Source organism: Plectropomus leopardus, chromosome 13, assembly GCF_026936395.1.
Source record: "Plectropomus leopardus strain MGB_pleo_1.0 chromosome 13, ASM2693639v1, whole genome shotgun sequence".
Taxonomy (NCBI): Eukaryota; Metazoa; Chordata; class Actinopteri; order Perciformes; family Serranidae; genus Plectropomus; species Plectropomus leopardus.
Genome location: NC_142188.1, coordinates 10,682,814 through 10,707,313, shown reverse-complemented (window position 1 = coordinate 10,707,313; position 24,500 = coordinate 10,682,814). Strand labels below are relative to the sequence as shown.

The following is a 24,500-nucleotide window of genomic DNA, read 5'->3' as shown; positions in this document are numbered from 1 at the left end:
CAATCTTTGTTTTCTCCACGTTAGGTGACCTTACTCTAAATGGAGCCCAACCTTTTAATTAACCAATTACCAACCACACGGCCACCAACAGGGCTCTTCCTTTCACGTGCATCTGCCTGCTGCTCTTAGGATTGACTGCAATTTGGCAGCAAATATTCCCACATTCAAAAGATTACAATTGTCCTAAAATGTTGCTTAACTCACCATTGTTGCCGTCATGAAGAAATTCCATGGTAAGAGGGTTCCCAAGCCCAGGATGAAGAAAATGATCCATACTGCTTTGTATCTGGGAAAGGAAAAGGAAGCAAAGGAAGTTCACATGCAAGCACATCAATGAAGTGATTCAACTGAAAATCAATCAGCTTATTTACTGGATGTCATCCAGCTTTCATTTCGACTCACATTGTAACTAAAACAGAAAATGAGAGCACTGCATTTACAGTAACAGACCGTTATCAGACTTGGAAAAAGCAACATTTTCCCCTCCTTTTGGCAATAGCTTCTCTTACTTGTCCTGAGGTGCGTTGATGGCCGTCATGTTTCTTGTTAGGCAGTTAGAGGCACGTGCTCAGTCAGGATTTGATCAGGGTGGTGCCAGGTCTGAAACACACAGATAACAAATACATGTTTCTAATGTGGTAAACATTTAGAGTTTGGCAGCACCTAAAGTTTTTATCATCAGCAGCCATACGTCTCTTCTTTCCATATTTAGATATTTTAATGAGCCAGACAGCCTGTGAGCCAACACAACATTTAAATAATGGGCTGCATAATGTAATTCATACAGTGAATAATGCAATTAAGACTAAGTTTAAAGTCAGCTCCAAATCCAGTGGCAGCATGGCAGCTGCAGTGGCAGAAAACCTCAAACGTCACAGCACAGATACAACTCAGCCTCTTAATTTTTAGTTGATGTCTGAGAAAAATCAGCCAAAAGAACAATGAGTTGTTGAACTCAAGCAAACAACGTAATCCAAAGAAATCGTGCTACTTCACAGTAAAGTTGTATAACAGTTGAGAAACTCACAAGACATCCTTCACATCGATCAGAAACACACGCTTCCTCACACAGCATTCCTCATGAATGTGCTACAACGTACAAAGTTCGTGCTGAAACATGACAATTTCTTACCCCCATTGATCTTTGAAGAAAACTTTTTATAAACTTACTTAAAGCAGAGTTCAGACTTCTCTTTTCTCTAATCAGATGCAAAGCAAAGGCAGAACAAGCTCTGGATGTTTCATTTTATACTATACAGAGGTTTAGTGGGTTGACACCCCGCTGTCTGCTGTCCATTGGACCTCCTCCTCTTTGCATCTCGGTGTCCATCCCTCCCTCTTTCCTTTGCCTCAAACTCCCCTTTCTCCTCCACCCTTCCTTCATACTTTCACATTTATATTCCTAGCATACACGAAGCTCTTTGGCATATAGACATTAACTGCTTTATTTCTTTCCTGTGAGAATTAAACAAAAGTGCTCAGAAAAGAAGCAAATGTAATAGCTCAGAAAAATATTTTTTGAATCATATTGTTCATGTATTTTGCCTCTACACTACCATCTGTTCCACTCTTTTTTTCCCAATCACCACCACCACCTACGTCTTCTTAATTTCTCCCTCCATTTCCCCCCATGTTTCCTCCTGCGTACTAATTTCTCACCTCGTTGCATCCACTGTTTCTCTGCTGCGCCTCTTTCATTATCTTCACATGATCTGTTGCTCCCCTGGCTTGCATAGTGCAACTTGTATTTTCTTGCCCTATTTTTTCATATCTTTTTGCTCACATCTCCACCCTTAACTTATCCGACACTCTCTCTCCCATGTGCTAGCATCTACTCGCCTGGACCTGATGGAAGACGTGCTCAGATAGCTGTGTGACATCTTCTCCAAACAGAATAACTTTTTTTTTTTTCAACTTCCTCCTCAAAGAAAACAGCAAATTTGGCTTCAAATCAAGCTAAACAACACAAGGCAAAGTTTGGGTGTTCTCTGTAAATACATAAATGATAAGCACTTACATGCAACAGCTTTCACTGAAATGCATTGATTGGTTGGCAACCCATTGTAACAGGCTGGTGAAGGTTGAAAGGTTCCTTATGACTGGGTTCCTGTTTCATTTGTGTTCATGCACGAGAATACACACATATGACCCTATTGCCTCCAATGGTTTCACACCATTTTTTTAATCAACAGGTGGCAATAATGTGATAAGAAATGCAGCAATATTCAGCAAAAGTAGGGAGAAGAAGACTTAAATTCAACAACAAACAAATAAACAAAAAATACAGCTTTGCAAATGTTTGAGGAAAAGAATGCATTGACCACATTTGTAAGGATACACATGATGGGTCTCAGTCATGAAACATGAGCAGAACAAATTTGCATGTAAAGTGTTAGCAGAAGGAAATGTATGTGTATTCTGGCATTTATCAATATGTAAAACACGCAAGTGAAACATGACAAAAGATTAGAAATATAACACCTTTAGATAGATTATGTGGCAATCAGCAGATGCAGTCAAAAAAAGAAAAAATCAGTGATGGCTGTCAGAATGGATAACAATTTGTGAAACCATCGCATAGCCTAAAATACTGAGCCTGAGCCCAACCAAGCCTGAATGTAATGTAATGCCCAAATTTAATATGGCTGATCACGAGAGCGCTTTCAGTTAGGACAGAGACTGCTCTATATGAAGGGGGCCACACACACTATAGCCCATTCAGTACTATGCATCTAAATTATACTGACTGAGCAAAATGCAACTCTAAGAAACAACGGTCTATGGGAAAGGTTTGTAAAGCAAGTCAGACAGGACTTGTGCCCAAAAGACAGTATATATTTGTCAAATAAGTCCATATGTGCTTGCTTGCTTATTACACAGGAATTCACAACAAGACCAGGCATACTCTGTGTGAATATAAAGAACAGATATACTAATACGGGAGCATATACTTTGGCCAAAAGGCAACAAGAGTTTCCAACACAAAAATTATGAAGACATTGTATGTTTGGGGTCATTTACAAACAGTGCACTGTCCTTAAAAAAATACTGGTTGACTGACTGTCACTTTTTAACATTTTCTTATGTCAATATCTTACTGTCTTAGGGTTGGGCTGATGGATGATGACATCATTTATTAGAAATGGCTGTCAGTAGGGCTGCACGATATGGCCTATAACCAATATCTCGATATTTTTAGGCTATATCACGATACACGATATATATCTTGATTTTTTTTATTTCTCCTGTAAATCACTATATAAATGTTAAATTCAACCCTTTGATGCATAAAATAACGTAGTATGATGATTCAAGTAGACCCTTCTATTGGAGTTTTTTAAATTTGCATGCAAAAAGGGGAAAATCACAATCAAATTAAGTTTAGCAAACCTTTTATTTCAAACCAGGGTGCTGCGCTCACAAGCTTTTAACAAATAAAAATAAATAATGACATGGTAGGCCTTTCTACTGTGGCCTAGTTCTCAAAGACCCTTAACAAAAACTCAGCTCAAAGCAAAAAAAAGTGCATTCAACAAGAATCCCCTGAGAAAGACATTTCAAAACTATATAAATTAAAGTGCACTTTTTCTGCTTGATCATGTTTATAACAACATATCATTTTAAAAAGTAAAATAAAATTAGCATTGTGAGCAAACCACAGAGGCAGAAGTCCAGGCTGTGACTGCGAAAACCACTCTGAACAGTAACAGTCACATCACAGGAGGAGTGGCAACATGTGCGTATATATGTTGTTTGTGTTTGAAACAATAACAGTTAGAAACAGTTGTTTGTTTTTTTCGCTCTCTCCGCTTTCTTCCTTCCTCACTTGATACACAAATACGCATGCACGCAGGGGAGTTTTCTGGATGGGCGGGGGAGTCGGCTGCTTGCTGTGAGAAGAGCACTAGGGAGAGAGTGAACGGAGCAAAACTCTGAAGACAACTGCATGCCGACGGCTTAAAACATTTACGTGACAATTTGTACTCGATGGTCGCGATATAGTAATTTCATACATCTCACAGAACAAGCCGCGATATATCGAGTATATTCGATATATCGCCCACCCCTAGCTGTCAGTCATCAATCAATCAATCACTGAGCTTGACATCATAATTTAAAAGATTTACAAAAGGATATGTTTTTTAGAAACCAAGTGTGTCATCACCATAATAAAGATTTACCACCATCACTAATCAATATCCACTCACATTGCTGTTGCTCCTTTGTTTTTTAAAATTACTGGCGACGTTATAAAATATCATTGATTCCTGTGTGTGGATCATAAAGTAACGAAGCAGTGGTCTGAGTAAGTTATTATCGTAAACTTACAAAAAAAAATGATGTGCAATAGTCCACCTCCCACCTTCTCCTCCTCTCTCTTTCACACTCTCTCTTAAACACACATACAGTTCGGAGGGCACTGGCACTCAGTTCTTGTCTCCGTCCTCAGCTCTGACAGTTGTGTTACTTATGCATTAAGCTGGCAGTTTGCAGGTTGAGTTTGGTTTGGTTGGTTGATTAACAAATATTTCTGTACTGTCATCCCAAACAATGTCATTGTCCATTGCAATGTTTGTTTCACTGTGGACATAACCATATGCAAATTCAGTAGACATCGTCCAACCGGGGTTAGTAAGAAAATTTAAGTAAAAACCTAAATCATGAAGTATTTAATTAAATGCATTAATTTAATTTTAGGGGAATAATATGAATCAAGTCTAAATGCTAAAGCAATATCCAGCTTATCCTGTGTGGCTTTTTTCTGCAGATTTTTGATTAGACAATACCTTGGTGAGTTTGAATGGTTGTTTGAGAAATAACTGCCAAACATTATCATAGCCTGGGAAATTACAAACACCACTACAAGTTACAGTTTAAAACACACCAGCTAAGCCATGTCCCAGATTCCTGTAAAGTATCCCTCTCTCAACCTAACGTCATCAAAACGAGCCAGCTGGCATGAGCTGCCTGTTGCTGAAATGTTGCCCACCACACACACAGTCACACAGGCACTTTGCAGTCTGTAGAGTGGTACAAAACTCCAGTTTGGCATCGGTCTGACACTTTAACTAGCCGGCCTCTCAGCTACATCCAACTCCAACAATCGGCACTCCAATGGAAAAAAGATTTAACAGGAGTGACGGCAATTTATTGTTTCCTCCTCTAATGTCATGGTAAAAAATAGAGTGCAAATCTTGCCAAGGAGGGCCAGTTCAGGCTAGTGTGCTTGCCATGGGTGCAATTGTGAGGAAAATTTTAATTATGCAAATTGAAAACCTGGTCACATATGTTATGATTGGCTGAATTTATATTTCCTGCTTGAGGCTTCTTATTAGACTCTAGGATTTCGACAAGCACCTGCTGTTGGTCAGATGATTATTTAACTCTTATCCACCCTTGAGTTATGAAAAACATCTGTGCAAAGCTCCATGTTTTAAAAAAAAAAACAAAGTTGGCACATTATATTATTATCAGGTTGGTTCGTCACATTGTGTTAATAGTAGAAAAATGTGATATTGGATTTTTCTGTAGATATGCGGATATATAACAACTCACTTCGCAGATAACGGATACTGATATCAATATATCCACAGCCGAGTGGAAGAAATGTGTCTCACTCTGAGATGAACGAGCATCAGTCCACACACACTCTTTAAAAAGCAGCCAACATTACTGGAATCATTTTGCCATTGTGTCCCGTATGACAGGAAAGAGACCCACTGCAAAGCTGTTACTGATGCAGTCACACTGCATATCACTAAGAGTAGGATATAAATGAATTCATGTAAATGTTTTGTAAAATTATTGCAGCCTTCAGCGCAAATGTAATCAACTCCCTCTCCCCTGAACCTACATAGTGAACTTTTAAAGACAAGTTTGCAGCCCTCACTTCAACCCCAAAAGCAAAATTCAGTTTACTTTATTAACAGAAGGGAAATTCAGTTTGCCTTTAATTTTTATCAATAAATTAAAAGCAAAACTTGTTTTGAGTAATTTCGTTGTCATTTGTAGTGGGTTTAAAGGAAAATTTAAAAAAAAAGATTACAATCGTAAATCGAGTTTAGTGTGAATAAAATCTGAAATTTTATTTTTAGGCCATATCACCCAGCCCTAGTGTTAGTCTTTAAAATTTTCTTGACCGTCACTTTGAAAAATCTACTGTATGCAGCATTAACAGGACAAACTAAATAAAGAATCACAATACCTTGTACTCGCCACATCAAAACACAAAGATTGTGCACTTCACCCCCCTTCAATGTTCACAAGCCATACAGGCCTGTTTTCTCAAAAGCTGTACCTGAACTTCTATAATAAACAAAGGCAGGATGCAAACAACAAACAAGAGTATGATTATCCCCCTATATGGGAAGCAATCAGTCTTTGGGTGGTGGGTTTCAGGGGCAACAAGCTACTGGGGGCCGGAATAGAAATTAACCTGACTTAACTCCGGCTTCCCATGCACAGCTCGTAAAACTGTTCACCGATGATTCATATGCCGTTCACTGACAACACAAGTTTCCAATTTCACGCTGTTCCTGCAACACATAGATGGACATACACGTGCATAAAATGCAGCTTGCTCAACAGCCTGAGAAGATCCAAGAATACATTACAGTTTTGTTGCAGCACATTGACTTTTACAGCCTTGATTTCATTTCACACTGTGCTGCCTCCTGTTCTTACTTCAAGGGCAGCAATAGTGACCTCCTCTAAAAACAGATATCCAGCTACAGACTGACTGGACCGTTTAGCCTTTTACATTCTCTAAAATATCAAACTATTGAGAAAAGCCACAGAAACTATCATGTCTCAAGATATCCATTTTGACTAGCCCAATCAAGAGAGATTAAAGAGCAACGATTAAAATATCAAGCTTTACTGGTGCCTATCTGTTGCCTTCTGGTGTAGTAATCAATTTCTGATTTAACTGCTTGTTTAACCACAGCATTTAACCACAGAGTCTCACCACCTCCCAGTGCTCACTGCAGCTGCACTGTTTCGCTTATAAATAAAACAGCGGATTATGAAAAAATCTCCAACTTTTTAGATAATCAAATAATCATTTGCATCATTCTTCAAGCAAATATGTCAAACATTTTCTATTGAAACCTCTTAAATCTGAGAATATGCTGTTTGTCATTTATGATAGGAATTGACAAGTCTTTGGGTTTTGGACTGAAAAGAAACAAATTGGATGTTTCAATTTGGGTCCTTTTTTTAAAACTTTTTACAGACTTGACAATTCATTGATTCATTGTGAATAGCCCGTTAGCCGCACCCCTAAAAAGCACACAGAATTACTGACAAATTCCCAAATATTTTTACAACAAAGATCATTCTATCGTCACTGCAATTAAATGTATATGTTTAATTAACAGCAGCAATCACCCGAAAGCACAAGTAAACATCACTAATGTACATTAAATCACAATAAGTGGTTGCCTTTTAAATGTAAGTAAGTCATGTATTGTCAATCTAACATGAGGTAGTATTTACAGCCGGTCACCATGGAAGCAGATGCAACGCTGCCTCAACATTTAACCACTTCCCATCACATGCCCAGACTGAGGGCTGGTGTGAAGCCATTCTCACAGTCAGTGGCCGTCCCTTCAAACAGTTTTTTTATACCAAAGTATTGTCTGGTTTTATAAGGGTGGCTAAATTAAATCTTATTGACTACAACATTTTTTTAAAAAACTCAACAGGTTAAACAACTTCTCAGCCCGAACCAAAGCTCACTTCAGGGAACACATGCTCTGAAAAGGGGGACTGTGACAGGTGGCAACACACAGTCACCTCATCACTTTCACATTGACAGAGAGACATTTGGGTATTCAAAGTCACACCAAGCAGACACAGCAGGCCTAGGTGACACTGTGAGATCCCCACAACTGATTGACAAAGACACATAGAGACGGATAAAATGAACTCAAACAAACCTCTAACAACACTGACTGCACCTCAGTCCAATCAAGACACAACTTTTAGCTTAACGCATGCACGCTGTTCTCAAATCAGGTCTCTACCAGATCATTCATCACCAAGAGACAACACTGCACTGATATTTCAACTCTTTACATTTAATCAGAGATTGTAAAATGAATAATCTTCTTTACCGTCAACAGGGAGTACTGTGGAACGAACACCGCTGCAAACATCTTTTTGAGGAAGAACGAACATCGAAATGTTTACAAGGGGCTGCTTTACTCCAAACAATCCAATTCCCCCCCCAAAAAAGAGAGATGACTGGTTGCTCTGTATAATCATAGATCAGAATCTTGGGTCGGGTGCTCATGGAAAACAGGAAACAATAGGATACACAGGAAGGCAATCCAAACACTCCAAAAATATATGAACAAGGAAGGAAACATTAAAAAGCCTTTAGTGGATAAATTGTTAAATAAAAGAGCCAACATATGACAACAACTGCAGGTCTTTATCAGGGCATTTAAAACAAAACTACCATTTTCCACTCATTTTTTACTGTCATGAATGCAGGGTTCCCACGCTTTCTTAAACTTCCAATTGGGAAGGACTTTTTAAGGACTTTCAAGGTCCAGTTTTCTCAAATTCAAGGACCCAACACAACAAAGTTTGAATCATGGATCAGTATTATTATGTTATAATGATGTCTAGCAGACTTTAAAGAAGCTCACAGACAGCAATCAAAAAGAAAAATCGAGGTTTGGATGTGCTGACTGGTCTATGTTACAGTGATGGCAGACATACCAAAAGAACTCAATTTATATTCTTGCACAAAACATATACATTCAAGCACTTCCAATGAGTCTGTTTAGTAGGGATGTACCATAATATTGTCATGGCGACGGTATCAGCAGATATAGGCTTTAAAATGAAATATAATCGGCCAACATGCTGATTTCTGCCAAAATCACAAAACTTTTTTTCTTTCTTATTGACAAAGTGAACATTTACAAAACATCAAACTTAAGTTGAAGTTAGGGCTGAGCATCAAAACATCAAAATTCAAAATGAATGATTATGTACATTAAATATTACGTACATTACGTACGATAAGGGGTGATAAAAAGTATATATATTATTATATATATCAGTATCAGTTATCTGCAAAATGAGCTGTGATATATCGGCTTAGCTGCAAAAAATCCAATATCGTGCATTCTTACTACTTACAAAAACTTTTTAATTCACAAACTTTCAAAGATTTCAAGGACCCCTATGAATCATTTGATTGTAACAATATGCACTTACAGTCGGTGCTTTCTGCTTGCAAACAAGTTATGTATATGATATGATTTATGTCAGTGATTTCCACCTAGACACAGGTCTGTTCAGGGGAGTGACCCTCAGCAATTGTCATTCTTTGTATAATCAGGATAATACAAATAAAAGCAGGAAACAAAGGAACAGAGACGGGAAAAGAGACTTTCGTGAGACACTAATGAGAGCAGCATAAAGATAAATCCTGGGGGAAAACTCTGCAAAGAAAACAAAATCCCATCCATGCCAGAAGCGGGAGGGAGCAGCGAGCAGAGGAGGTGTCCAAATTCATTGTCTTCATGCAGACCCGCCCCTTTACACCCCAAATCATTTCCCGCCACTCAGAGAGGAGGAACAAAGCCCATCTCCAGCTGTCTTTTTAGTTGGTTCAAGCGGTCTGGATAAATACCTGACTGATGAACTGGCACCAGCAACTCCACTTATCACCATGACTGCGCTACAGTCAGTGCCGACGGGTTTAAATGAGTAAGACTGAGGGTTTCCATTTTCTCCTCGATGAGTCAGTATATCCTAATCTTATCTTCACAGGATCAGCCAAAAGTCATGAACATATAACTCTGCCAACAGAGTCTATGATGAGTGACATTTGCTTCCTACTTTGCCATTAAACTTAGAAAAAACAGAGGGAAAAAAAAATAACACCCACTCCTATAACACAGATGCTCATGTGCACCCAGCGGTGCCGGTGGGTCGATGCTGTTGTCCCATCTGCTGTTCAGTGGAAAACAAAGCAACCATTCTGGTGCGCTTGTCTTCTTGCTTCAGGGTCAGTGAGTTACAAATAGCACAGACACGTGTGACATGGAGCCACGCCAGGAAACACTCACTCACAGTCAGAGATTCCTCGTCATTTAGAGGTGTTATAGTAATCCTGTAATACATTTTACAAGAATAAGACAAAACTTTCCCCCAAGGGACTGTTGGTTATTATGAGCGGGCAGGAGGTGGTGCAAACAGGGGCAAGGATGCCAAGTCTTTTTTTAAGCACTGGAAAATGCTTTTTACTTTGGCTTAGGAGAGGAACATTTAACTTTAAATGGCTTTATTTGTATTCATTTTGCTGCCGATTTTAAGAGCAAACATGCTGATAATCCCAACATCTCTGGGTGCATATAAGCATCTGTTATACTGATGTAGATGTTATGTTTTTAAAGAAATCATGCCTCAAAATCCACCAAAGGCATGTCTTCTTTAAAAATTGCCAAAATTACACCATTTATCATTATAGCCATAAAATATAAGAAGAAATTATCCTTGAATTTTAAAAATTTCTGACAGTCCTTTAATACATTATGGAGGAATGCTTCCTGCTGAAAAAAAACATGACCAAGTCTAAGCTCAAAATAGTAATATTTGACCTAAATCAAATTATTCTGTCTCATTTAAAATTTGGCCAAAATTAACAGTTTGCAAAAACTAACCTGCAACAAGACTGAAAAGCTCCAGGATTACATCTTCCAACTTTTCACTTTTGACATCTAACATTCACTTAATAGTGGAGGGAGGGCCATGCACCATTACCACAACGAATGCGCAAAATCTGCATGCCATTTACTGTGTATCGTAGCCACTAGATATGCCAGATTTGCTGCTAAATTTGTCACCACGACCACATGTCCAACAAAAACACAAACAAATTCAGACAGATTGATAAAACAGCAAACTGTTGAATTCTGTTACGGCTTAAATATAATCCTACTGTGACCATTACTGTCCATGCAAGCTACTATTTATCAACTAGAAAAGCTGCCATGGCTTTTGTCCTGTGGACCAACATTCGCTGTTTGTTTTGCCAGCTGACAGTTTTGGGGTGGCTGCCACTGGCTGACAGATTAAGCTCCATTTAAAACAGCTTTCCTGACCTTCGCTGTTACGTGTTGAGCAGAGCAGTAACTCACTGAAATGCAGCGGACCCACTCAGGGAGGCGCAAGGAAGAATATTTGTAGCTTCGGGGTGACACCCCGTCTACCCTTCCCCTCTAATAAATAAAGAACAGTCCCAAAGATCATTAAAATATCCAACATTAATGACAAAAATACTGAGTAGCCTAATAAAAACATATAAGTCAGTTTATAATGTAACTGAAGTTAGTATTGATGCACCACAGGCACATTTAAAGCTACTGAAAGAATTATTACAGTGACTGTATGAGTGACCTACATACAGATTTGACATAAATTCACGTTGTATTATTTACCCTCCCTGTGGCAGGATATAAGCGCCTGCTGCCAAAACCCCACTGAACATGTGTATAAAGCTGACAATGGAGTCTTTTCTTAACTTTTTCTACTGTCAGGTCCTGTGATGCAGCATCACCCACGTGGTACCACTGAAGAAGAGTTCATTAAAAGCTTCCTGCCTGTACCACACGTGCTTACCCACAAGAAGGAAATGTCACGCGCTACACAATTTAGACCAAATATATTTGGGTCTCCTTTATTTTTAGACAGAAAAGGCAATATTTCGGACTTTAAGTATTACTTATCATTCTCTGAATTGTGTTCTGTATCACATGTTGGATATAACTGAAGTTCTCTGAAGGGTGGAAATTAAACAAAATCTGATTGATAGATTTACTCAACATCTGTTTTTGATAATGAATATACAGTTAACAAACAGCATTTTTTTGTCCTTTTATATCGCCCACAACACGTTCGCTAACTGTAGTTAGGCTAATGAACTAGCTAAACGGTTTAGCTAACCCTGATTTAACCGCACAGCCCAGCCGCACGGACCATGCTTGAAGTTGGCGCTAGATTTGATTCAGTCAACAAAGGACGCACGCTGGCGCCAAGCATCAAACCACCGGCATCCTTGTCTCTAATACACAATCAAAGACGTCAAAACGAGCAATGGGATCATAAAAGTTGGCAAAACACACCCGAAAGAAGACAAAATCCCAACTGAAACGAGTAACCGTTAACGTTATTTTATCAGCCGGTTCGCCCCTAAAACGTTAGTTTTAAATCAACCAGTCGCCAATTTTTAGAGATAACGGTAACAGCAGACTTTTAGTAGCACTGGGTAAGTCAACACTGTCTTTAACTGAGCAGGAGACGTCCTACCTTATCATTTAGAGTCTGTGAAGGCTTGTTGTGTCTGATCCTCTGTGTGTCCTCACTGACAGGGGAACCGCTCAACACCCGTGCTACCTTCAGGGGCTCCTCGAAAAACTCAATTTCCAAACGCAGACTAAAACAACGAGCAGATAATAAAACACAATTTCCTCAAAAAAACAATACACACAAAAAAATATATTTATGTAGATTTATATAGGTAGATACTGTCAAAAAATACTGAAGCGTTTAACAGTTTGACTTTGTTAACAGTCGTAAAATGTACTCATGTGTCCCTTACTGTATGTCCATCTCATAAAAAGAAGATTGCTCAACAATTAGAATGCAGTATTATCCCAAACACAATAAGAGACTTCATTTTAGTACTAGTAACTGATTAAATCCATACATACGCAGTAACTTTTATTAGGTAATTCAACTGGCCTGAACTTGTAATTGTAGAATTTCCAATTTTCATTGAATCCATCTTCCCTAGAGTAGGCGGGGGGAATTTAATTTAGGTGAAATTACACTGAAATGTCCTCAGATAACCGTGTCTTTCTACTTGTTATCAGTCTGTCAAATTTAGGAAACCCTCTCTGAGTCACGTTTGGTGATGAATAATCTCTTCACTGACACACTAACAGCCTCTGCTGATGTGATAAATTAAAGCTGCAGGATGCTGTGACTTCCTGTCAGTCATTATCAGATCACAAACTGGTGATGGTACAGAGGAAGAGAGATAACAAATGGCCCAAAATCCGTATTGGGATTGTTACTTTTGAAATAGAATGGGTTATAGATAACTAGTTACCCTGCCAAAATGGATTACCTTTCTAACAAATGTTTAAAACAGGGCAATAAACCTGAAAAGACCTAATTTGGCTCAACTGGTTTGCTGACCTGTGTTGTCCAAAAACATGCCAAAAGTAGGAATTCCTGCATGGCAAAAATATGTAAAGCAACAGAATGAATTTTTTATTCAATATATAAACTTTTTACAATTTTTTTTCCTCATATTTAACCCCCTTGATAAGAAAGTGTAATTTAATTACAAATTTGCACTTAACTTGAGTTTATTGTTTGTGTACCACTTTTTACTTCTACCCCACTACATTTCAGAGGGAAGAGGGACACTTTTTATTTTACAGCATTTATCTGAAAGCTTTTGTTAATGTTTACTATTTTTGTGTGTAAATATTTTTTGCATAAATATTTTTTGTTATAAGTTAAATTTCCCAAACAGTTCATACATTTTCAGATTAAACCCTTAACTGATTAATCAATCATCCAATTGAGAGAAAATCAATAGGTAACTATTTTGATAAACAAGAGTAATTTTCTTTTGCTAAGTTTGTAGTTAAGTTACATTTTCAATGAAGGCCTTTTACTTGCCACAGATTGTTTTTATAGTGTTGTATTAGTACTTCTACTTAAGTAGAAGAGTAAGAATACTTCATACTACACCACTGCCCATTAAATAGGCCTACCACTAAATAGATGGAGAGTGATTTTATTTGCAACATTACCCACAATGACCTAATATACCCAGAGTTATTTAAGGGAAGGACACCACAGTAAAATGATATGGCAAAATATGTAATGGGAAACAACTTTATAGCATCTCACCTCATCTCATCTCATATTCCTGTTCAGTCATAATTTTGGTCACTGAAAGCATCCAGCACAAATAGTTTCTTGTTTGCTGGCTGTTCAACTTCAGCGACCAACCAGAGAAAAAGACTGCTAGAATTAATTTGCGGTTCTGAGTTAGCTTGCACAGATGAGAAGTCACTTCCTGAAGCAGCAGTACATATTTCTCGAGCAAGATAGAGGTTCAAAAAGACCACAAGTAATGCTTATTCAGCATAGCAGCTGGCATGAAATTGTCCTAAATAGCTTGTTAGAAAATGAAGAGCTGCGTTTGTTCTGTTTGTCGGGTTTTTCCCCAAAAGCACAATGGACGTTTGCATGAGACAAAAAGTGATACGTGATTGATTTACTGAAAATTAATCAGTTAAGTGCCCTTTTTTGTTTGTGAATGTATAAAAACAAAATGGTATGCAAGGAGGAAGCTGCAGCTTTCAAACAGTGCCCTGAATAGTGTCATTTGTGCATTATTCACATTTAACCACAGCAATTTCCCAAATGCAAAGACAGCACATATATCCAGGCTGAAGGTCAATGCTGACACTATACAACAGTCTGAGGCATTTAGTGAAGTACAAAACAACACAGATAAGAAAGACAGAGTGTGCCTGAGGAAGCTTGTATTCATGTGACTTTGGTAAAACTGACATGAAAGCTTAAAAGTTCCCACTCTTAAAAAGGAATTAGAAATATTGAATAATCTTACTTTAAATGAAATGGAACAAATGCATCCTTTAGAGAAAATGTGAAATAAATTGATGCTATATGCAACAAAATGTTCTGCTGTTTGAGAAGAAAAAGGAAACACGCTACATGCCCCTCTTCTATTGCTTTAAGAGCACAGTTTGTTTTCTAAAGTGTCTGCGAGAACTGACACCAGTGTATAATTTCAGCACCTGGGCCTGTCTGAGCCGCTGTGCCGAGGCGTTGTTTACGGCTGTTTTTTGCGAGTCTGGACACACTAAGCATTGGTCTCTGCTGTTTGCTCATATAGTCGTGGTAGGTACGCAGTCATCCACACCCTGTCTCCCCCCCAAGTCTAAAAAAAGCCTGCTGTGGTTATGGACAGAAACCATGTGTAAAGGAGCGCTGCTTCAACACTACCATAACCCAGCGAGGAGAAGTTGGGCTGCAGAGGACTGAAGGACCACTGTCTCTCTCTCTGACTCAAAACTTCATTGGGCATTTAAATATCTGTATTTCCTGTTAAAGTCATCTCTCACATGCTCTCTCTACAGTGTTGCTCTGATTTGTTTTCTGGCATGTGTGGCCAAATAGGGAAAGTCAGTCAGCAGCGTCTCTGAGCAGAAGGCCACAGTTTTGACTGTGTTTTTCCACAGACAGGAAAGAGACCGTGAGCAAATAAGAGAAAAAGAGGAAAGTGGTGAAACAGAGACAAGAAAAAAACTAAGAGCATGGTTTCTATCAGACACCTCCTTAATTAGACAAACACTTAACCATCGTGCAGAGTAACGTGTTCCCATCCCTGCTCGTCATATTTTGATACTTGGGCTGAACCCCCATCGTCAGTATAATACGCCACCTTAGAATTATAAGGTTTTATCTGCATTCTGAGCAGTTTTAAGATATTGCGCTTTTAAATGTTGCATTCAAAATAGACATGAACTTTTTATTTTCTAAAAAAATGTCCAGAAATGCATATAACTTTAAAAAAAAAAAAAAAAAGCCTAACATATTGTTATAAGCAGACTAAGAATATATGAAAAAATGTCAGACAAAAATGTCAGACAGAACCTTATTATTCTAAGGTGAGGACTATTAGCCTTAATTGAACTTAAAGAAAATGAGGAGCCCTGTCTTTTAAAACGCTACTCTGTTCTACCAGAATGCATATCACTGCTGCTTTCATAGACACTGAATGGTAAGCATGGAAATGACAGATCCTTTGGATACGCACCATAATGAATGACATGACATTTATCAAACAGAACACAAACACCAGCTTAGGTGAAAGTCCTGTGCTTTTTCGACCCATCCACCATCCCTCCACACTCACCCTGAACAGACTTTTGCTTTCTTTACTACACCCATTGCTCTGATTGTCTAATAATGACAAGGATGAGTCTTAAGTTGGCTGAACGCTCTGTGAGTCTCATACAGACACTAAAAGACGCCTCTCTCTGTCACTGTAATGACACCAGGGACATTGCCCAAAAAGCATATTTTGACACCCTGGCAATTGGGAACAAGCTGTGCAGAAATGAGAAATTTGATGTAAAAAGATGACTGCAAATAATTAAGAGTAAACCACCAACGGTGAAAACGGTCTCAACCACAGCTAAACAGGTGCATGTGTCGTTGAGGTCACTAACTGATTTCTATGAGGCACCTGTTTGATAATACTGTATATCTGCCAGCAACTAGTGGAGCCGTTTTCAGGCAGCAAAAGCTGAACAATAATCCAAATCAGCGTGATAAGAACTCACCAACAGCAGCTTGTGCCTGGAGGAACAATCAATGGCCCCATTTTTGATGCATAGTTGTACTCATTTCTATTGTCAAGAGAAAATATTATGTCATGAACTCCTTCACTTCCTGCTGACCCCACACAGTTCCTTCTCATGCCATTTTTAGAACACAAGTTTATGAGCAAATAAACATCGTACATGTCTAATTCAAGAATATCCTGTGAAGTCTGTGGCATGAGAGGCGAGCTTGGGGAGAGGAGGAGGGCATGACATGAATGGGCTGGAAGTGGCTTTCTGACCACATACTGAGATTCAAGAGTACAGCGGTAGAAAAAGGAATTCCAGTGGATGGCCTCTCCAACCCCTGAACGGCTCTGGAGACACAGAGGGAGTGAAGTAAATCCCATTTGGGATTAAGAACTTCGAGGCCTGGCTCCATTTTGGGAGGATTAAGGTTTGGGGCTGAAGAGACGAAGACAGGCAAACAAAGAAAAAACTCCTCAGGGAGATCTGTGAGAGCAAAATCTTCTCTACCTTCAGATTCCCATCAGAAGCTGAGTGGTCTGCAAGGGTCACGGTCTATGAAATCCCTGTCACGATGGATGGTCCACAAATCTGCAACTACTCTGACAATGAATTCCTCTTAATCCAGGGGGGCATTTAGGGACAAAAGCTATGTTTTAAACACTCATCATAGTGTAAGGCTGTCTTCTTAAAGCCTTTACTTTATAAGTTGAAATTAATTAAGGGCTGTCGGTAAGGAAAGCATAGGGACAATGTCCTCTCAGTTTCTCCATCACTTTAATGTATCCTTCATGTCCACAGGACAACAGCAACTCAACTGAACTCACAGAAAGGTGTTTTGTCACATCACATCTCTCATATCACTCCGCAATCCTTGACCTGGGAAGGTGCACCGCATTATGTAGTTCCTAATTTTAATTTAAAGGGGAGCAGACAATGTATGAATTTACCATTATGACATTAATTTATTTGTCTAAATAAATCAGAACATAATAAGGTTATCTGCCAAATACAATAAACCCTCACAAAAATAAATCTCATTTTACAATAGGATTCACCTCTTTAGTTAGAGTTTAAAACTTTTGTCTGGAAATTCAGCACCTCTGGTGGGTTGAAACCATAGAAATCATCCCAAAACATCATATCAGTTGAATTAAACCTGTTCACTCCTTCAATATTTCTTTCCTCATTTATCAAAAACTTGGTATGTGCAAAATGTTGACAGAGGTTTAGATTTTGGCACACACTAATCTAAAAAATGAAACCACATTGCCAAATACATTTTAGATATAGGGGGCTATAATCTGTAGCTGAAATGTTATTTCTCAATGAGTTTCAGATGCATCCATCACTATTTTTTAGGTTCCTGCTCAGTAAAGCTCAATAACATCTATTGTGTTTCCCCCATCTATCAAAAACATCATTATTCATCCTGGCACCGACAAACAAGTGTGATCATTCATATGATGTAAATGAGAGAAACTGAAACAGGCCTCAGAGCAAAGTAGGAGTTCCCATCAATCGTTTTGGCCAACAGTAAGTTCTTAATCGTCTTGCAATGAAAGCTCATAAAATTTGGGAATTACACAAAGTTCATATTCTGTTATGAGGAGGAGGATTGTGTGAGCGTGCATTCCTGTCATTTCTACATTCCTGTGCTTGTTGGGCTTGAATTTGACATGTGTGTTCCCCTGATGACGGGGTGGAATACAGAGAAGGTTGGTGTTAAAGGTTAAATCCACATTCACATGGGTGGAGGCCCGCTGAAGTCCATAGGGGTTGAAACTTTGAGGATGTTTATCCTCTGGGCTAATCAGTATTGTCAAATTAGGCATTTTTTAATCATTATAGTTAATTTCACTTCTTTTAATTTGTGCCTTGATGCCAATATATTGCTATATCACAAGTCTTCATGTCTGAATCACCACACCCAACTGTCACTCTATATAATACTCAGAGGAATTTGCGATAACACCACCCTTTCAGCCTGACATGTAACAGAGACGCTTGGTCACCAACAAAGGGAAGAATCCAACTGTGGTCAGGATCATCAGTTTACCATAAAGGATATGGTCAGCATGTTTTTAAGTTGGTCACTTTTTTCCCATGCTTTTGCATCTCTGTGACTAATGGAGACTACAGTTTTTTGAAAGTAGTCTTGCATTGATCAAGAGGGTTGCAGCTGGCAGCAGCGAAACTGGGTTCAGTGCAACAATAATGGGCAACTGCGCTCTAAAATTTAAAACCACTGACATGCACAGATTCTGATTATAAGTTTCTGACATTTAAAAAAAAAGAATCACTACAGACACCTTTTTTTAAAAAAATTAAGTTAACCAGAAACAGCCCTAATTTCACTTTTACCAAAGCCACCAGACTGCATTTAAATAAACAATCATTTTATCATCATAAAGCAAATCAAAGTAGACAGAAACAGAATAAAACTCACTAAACTCATCCTGGTTCGTCTTTCCGCCGTTCCAACAATTGCCAACTGTTGGCTGAAATAAACCCTTAATTTGCCCAATTAGATTTGAAAATATTCTGCCTCAATTCACCCTAAAACTACTGTTCATTTAAATGAAGTCTGGTGGGTTTGGTGATGCTGATTTCGGGGCTGTCTCTGGTTTAAAAAAAAGGATTTTACTCTTTAACAAAAAGGTCTGTCTCTGCAGGGATCCTTTCCATAATGCTGTCAGAAACTAATGACAATAATCTGAGTCTATCAGTGGCAAAACAAGCACATTTAGTGGAAGTAAATTGATGATGCAAACATGCCCTGAGTGGTTACATCGCAGCCTGTTTGTTTGCAGCCCTCTCGTACAGTACGGGACCAGTCTTATAAATTGTTGTCTCCATTGGTCACCTAGACCAAAAAACACAAGAACACAGGTTTCAAAGTACCAAATTACATTTAAATTCTAAGGCAGTTACTATTTTGGACATATAAGCTGAATCTATAATTTCATTTATCTTCAAGTTGAAAGTTTATTTTGGCGCAAACATTTGTTTCACACTGAAAATGTGAAAACATAGAGTATTTATACCCAAACTAAATTTGGGTTTTTCAAGCGCAACGTTGAGACTTTGTCACATATAGTTGCAGTTAACTAAAAAGCAGCTGCATTAAACATTTTTAAAGCTCATTTTCATTTTGTTATTTTGTTCAATGATAGGTATTTAAACTAAATTGTGAAACTGTGTCAACAGTTGTTGAAATGCACAGTGATACATTTTTTAAATCATTTTTGAAGACTGTATTGTTCATATTTTTTGTTGAGTATGTCAGTCTTGCAATTACATTTAAGTGCATTTTTAAGTACATTTTTGAATTTTCCTTTACAACCAAGGAAAATTTGTAGCAGTCTTAAATTGTAAATAAATGTATAGGAATTCCATAACATTTATTTCTTGAGTTTTTAAATATTAAATCGCACATTGTGTTTAATTTGACTAGTTCTTACGTTGTTGTTTATCACGGTACAGTCTGATGTACACATGTGCGCTGTTCAGTGGTTTCATGTGCTCATTCCTTCTCTGTACACATGATGTGTGCCCGACACATTTACCATACAGCTGCGTGTGAGCACACATGTGTGTTAAAGTGTAAGCGTATCATATCTTGTTGACTTAGGCCGAAAATGGTTCCACAGCTCCATGCAATCAGATATGTTTTCTTTGTGCATGTACAGTATGTTCCCCACATACAGTAAGTAAGATCACCTGTTAAATCTATTCAGGAAATATGAATTCCCTGCTGACAATTTCAGCTGCTGAAATACTTCTGCTCCTGTTTATGTTTTACTTCATGACCATCTATAGATCGACTCTTCTCCTCAGTGATTTCTCCCTGTTTGACTCTTTTCAAAGATCATCCTTATCAGTCCTCATCCTGGCCCATCCTTTTATCTTATCAGAGGCTATCAGCCATCCTGTCCGACTGTCCTCAAATGGTAAATAATCAAACAGAGGTAACTGAGGGCAAGGTCTTCTTATTTTTTGAGATTCTGGAGCTCTGCCATTACCATGTTTTCTATGGTGTTATAGCATCCTGTTTGCCAGTACGATATCCATTAGTCAATTGTTCTCTCTCTATTGTTGCGTGAGACGGCACCAGCTGTATTTTCCAGTCTTATTGATACCAACCCATTAAACCTGCGCTTTCCCCTTGTTTGCTTGGCCCTCTGGAGCCTGGAGGCCATCTGCTGAAGCCATCACATTCACAAAGACATACTCAAGGATATTAGTGCTGAAGAAAACTTAAAGAGAAATTTAAAGGGAAAGTAATTACATGATAACTACAATTCTCGGGAGATGGCCTTGATAAGTAACAGACGACTGTCAGCATTTTTTATAGGGACTATCTGATAAAACATGTTCTATGTGTACTATCCAGAATGAAGTTGGAATCTGTTTGTACAAAAACCTGCCAAATATTTTATGTTATTGTAACCATAGTTAATGTATACATATTTTTGGATTATTTTAGCAGTGATCATTCCATATTTAGATTTTGGATGAGGGGTTGACAGATTATCTGCCCGGCAGATTATCAGTGCTGATATTTGGCATTTTGACAATTATCTGTATTAACGTTTTATTTTAATTAGTGGTGAGAAATTATTTAATTAAAAAGGGCAAAGAAAGTGTCAGCTTCTGAGGAACTTTTTGTAAAACCTCAGGGTGCTATGTTTAATATTCATTCTTTTTTTATTTTAATTTCCACTTGACTTTTTAAAAAAAAAAGTTGCTGGGAACTTGCTGTGTATGATGTTGAACATTTCAGTTTTGATTTAATATTTGCTGAAGGTATCTCAACAAAGTTTTGTGTCAAAGTTTGTCATATTTCAAATTAATACTTTCATTTTATTGTTCATGCATATTGGTTCAAAGATGAAAATTGATGTTGTATTGCTGTATTGGTGTTAAAAAAACAAAGATTAAATCAAGAGAAATTGCAGCCCACTTTATAGTCTCACAACAGAAGGACTGAGAACGCTACCAAACAAGAAAGAAGTGTTATATTTCTAATTTTCTGAGCACCACAGCTGAAACAAAATCAACAGAAAGTAAATCTTTTGTCATATGACTGAACCGACCTATTAAAGAGTAACTTCACAGTATCTGTAACAACACCCAGCAGTAACATCACTGTGTACAAACACAGCCTGCAGTACAATTCTGCAACATTAGAAGTTAAACCACTGAGAGGTAAGCAAAAACAAGATTTTCAGTTGCTGTTAAGTAAAGGGCCATCCACGCCAGAGCAAGTGAGTGGAGTACGTGGTGAGAATTACCTCTCCTCGCTCACAGAGCTGTTTCTTCCCTTTGCTGCCCCGCTTAAAGCCGCTCCAGGCCACTCTGCTCATTATTGTCCTGCGCTCAACTCAGATTTCCCCATCTCACAGCCCCACTCAAATTGCTTGCCTCTGGCTCAGGTTTTTCAAGTTTTTTGTAAATTTCATTGTCAAGCTCACAGCAGATGATTTCCAAGGACGGGCTCAGTTGCATCCCAAATGTCTTCTTTATAATAGAGATGCACGATAATATCGGCGAGTCATATCACAAATTGATACTTTATTTTAATGACAAAATGAACATGTACTTTATGTCTCCATTGCTGGTGGGTCATCACAATAAGCGTGTGCATAATAAGATGTTAATTCTACTACGGCAAAAATTTGATGATCACTAAAATTAGGTGGGGAAAAAGTGGATATAACAGTATTGGTTATTGGCAAAATAAGTTTTTATAATCAGTATATCGATTATTGGCAAAAAATCAGATATCGTGCATCCCTACCCTAGTTTGCTTTATAGAATTATAAAGTTACACCACCAACTACTGGCCTGGCATACATACTACATCATTTTCAGTTGTTCTTCCAGATCTCACAATGTTATCATATGAACGCATATTTTTTTAAAAATGCAAAGGAAACACTTTTCCATTTTGAGTATAGGGCCATTCTCAAAATGGAAAATGGCCTTACTCTAGCCGATTAGAGCTGTGCTAGATATAACATTAGGACACCAAAGTTCACGCACTAATAAAAATGGTGCACACTCCCACACAGTCCTGAGAAGAGGTCTAATCAGCAGACATAAGTGAAAACTCCTGTGTGGGTGTGCAGAGCTTTTAAACAATTTCTCTTTTACAAATTTGGTACAAAACAGCTCTGAATGACGAGAACAAATTCGTTTTCAATGTGCCCTCATTACACCATATAGTGTTCCTGAAGGTCTGTGTGTTTTTACATGCTTAGATAAAGTAATTTCAGAAGCTGTCACCACATCCCTCAGCTGCATGTTGACAGCTGTGACACCGATATGTTTAAGTGAAATGCATCTGCCATATGTATGTACAAATGACTGCGTGTGAAATGTATCACAGGCCACAGGCCTCAATAATCATATTACTCTTAGAAGACATTTTTACTATTACATACTTTTGAATTATTGTACAAAAAAAAGTTCACAAGTAAATTTAAAGTCATATAACAGCATTTCAGACAGGGTACTTCTTACAGTGCTGTTTTATGCGCTGTGTCCTTGCTCGGCTCAGGGGGTCGTTATACAGCACAATGAAAGTGAAACCTCAGTTTACACATGGAGATCTAAAGTGTTCGGTATTTACTGATAATAAACAGGACAGCAAAATACCTTAACCTTAGGCAGCAGGAGTGCTCTTAAATGTATTTCTGTTCAGTTTACAGGACATTTCTTTGAGTGACGTTCACATACACTCTAGGAGTGGTGTGTCAACAGGCTGCATATAACATTTATCAAAGCCTGTGCAGAAAATGTAGCAGTGCAGGTAGACATACAGCAGAAAACTGATTTAACAATGCATGTGTCAGAACAGAAAAAAAAAGCTTTTAACGAATTGGTAAATTAATTCAACATGTTTGTAAGACCTTAAGGTTACACAAAAGATACACTCAAATTTTTAGTGAGACAAATAAAAACTCCACAGGGTATCTCTAAAGCTTTGGCAAACAGCTCCCTAAATGTGTCCATATGTTTGTTTGTTTTGTTTTTCTTTAAACTATCACAAAATAATTAATAATTAATAAGTTACCAAAGCCCAAAATGATGCCTTTGCATGTCTTATTTGTCTGAATATCCAAAAACTAAAAAAGTAAACATTCTATAAATGAAACAAATAATAATTATGACAAAATTGATGACGTATTGGGTTCTGATCTTCAAGATGATTAATTCATCTTCTCTCTGTGCCTGTAACTGTCTGTGACAGTTCAAGGTCATGCACAGAGCCCTGTGTAAAGCCAAACTATCTTATATGAATGTGGATGTTAATCCCTGCTGTGACACAAGAAAAAGAGTTAAAGCATCTCCTATCCCCATGTAATCGTATCCTAGCCTTGAAAATGGAGAGATATTTTCAAAAATCTGAAGCCCAACCCTCTGGTTGCTCTTTTTGGCACCACTGGAGAGGAGGATGTGCACTTGACTCCAGTTAGAGGCCGCACACTGTCCTTCATCTCTCTTTTGGACAGACATTCAGCATTAGTAAAATGGAGACATTATGTCAGGTCTAAACCTTGAAAAGAACCACTAGTCACTCTGTAACTCAAAACAAAACGTTACAAAACTTCAGTCAAACAAAGACTTATTTTCTCACTTATTTTTTGTCTTTTTGCAAATCTCTGTCAATAACACAATCTTTAGAAGTTTAACAATTTCTAATCCCTTTCTCTTATTTATTTATGTTTTTTTCTTAATTTATTTTCTACATCTAAAACACAACTTCCAGCACTTTCCTGTATGACTCCAGGGATTAAGTATAATATGCATTTTTAGTTTGTAGATGGGGCTTGTGGAGGTGAGGGATGACTGTCACAAGACTGCATGTCATGCTTCTATATCATAAGGTGAGTTTCCATTCACCCTCAAATTGGGCAAATTGAAATTGTGATTGTAAAATACACATCATGGAAATACTTTTAATTTAGAAAAAACTCCCATATATCGCAAAAAGGTTTTTATGCTCGCATGAAGTGGTATTCCAGGTGATTAGAAAAAACATCTTGCAAAACTGTAATGGAAACACCT

At 38.0% G+C, this 24,500-nt stretch overlaps 1 protein-coding gene across 3 annotated transcripts in view; it reads right to left on the bottom strand.

Moving 5' to 3' along the window:
• The window catches only part of LOC121954632 (equilibrative nucleoside transporter 1-like), a 45,507-nt gene that overhangs the window by 14,665 nt on the left and 6,342 nt on the right, over window positions 1–24,500 (bottom strand). The window contains exons 1-3 of one of the 3 annotated variants that reach the window (XM_042502267.2): window positions 12,331–12,456; window positions 510–600; window positions 205–286 (exon numbers count right to left, since the gene is read on the bottom strand). In XM_042502267.2, the coding sequence (XP_042358201.1) occupies window positions 205–286; window positions 510–538 (111 nt within the window). In that variant the 5' untranslated portion in view covers window positions 539–600; window positions 12,331–12,456. Of the gene's footprint in view, window positions 1–204; window positions 287–509; window positions 601–1,170; window positions 1,298–12,330; window positions 12,457–24,500 lie in introns of those variants that run through there. The other 2 variants (XM_042502268.2, XM_042502269.2) reach the window with 2 other exon arrangements.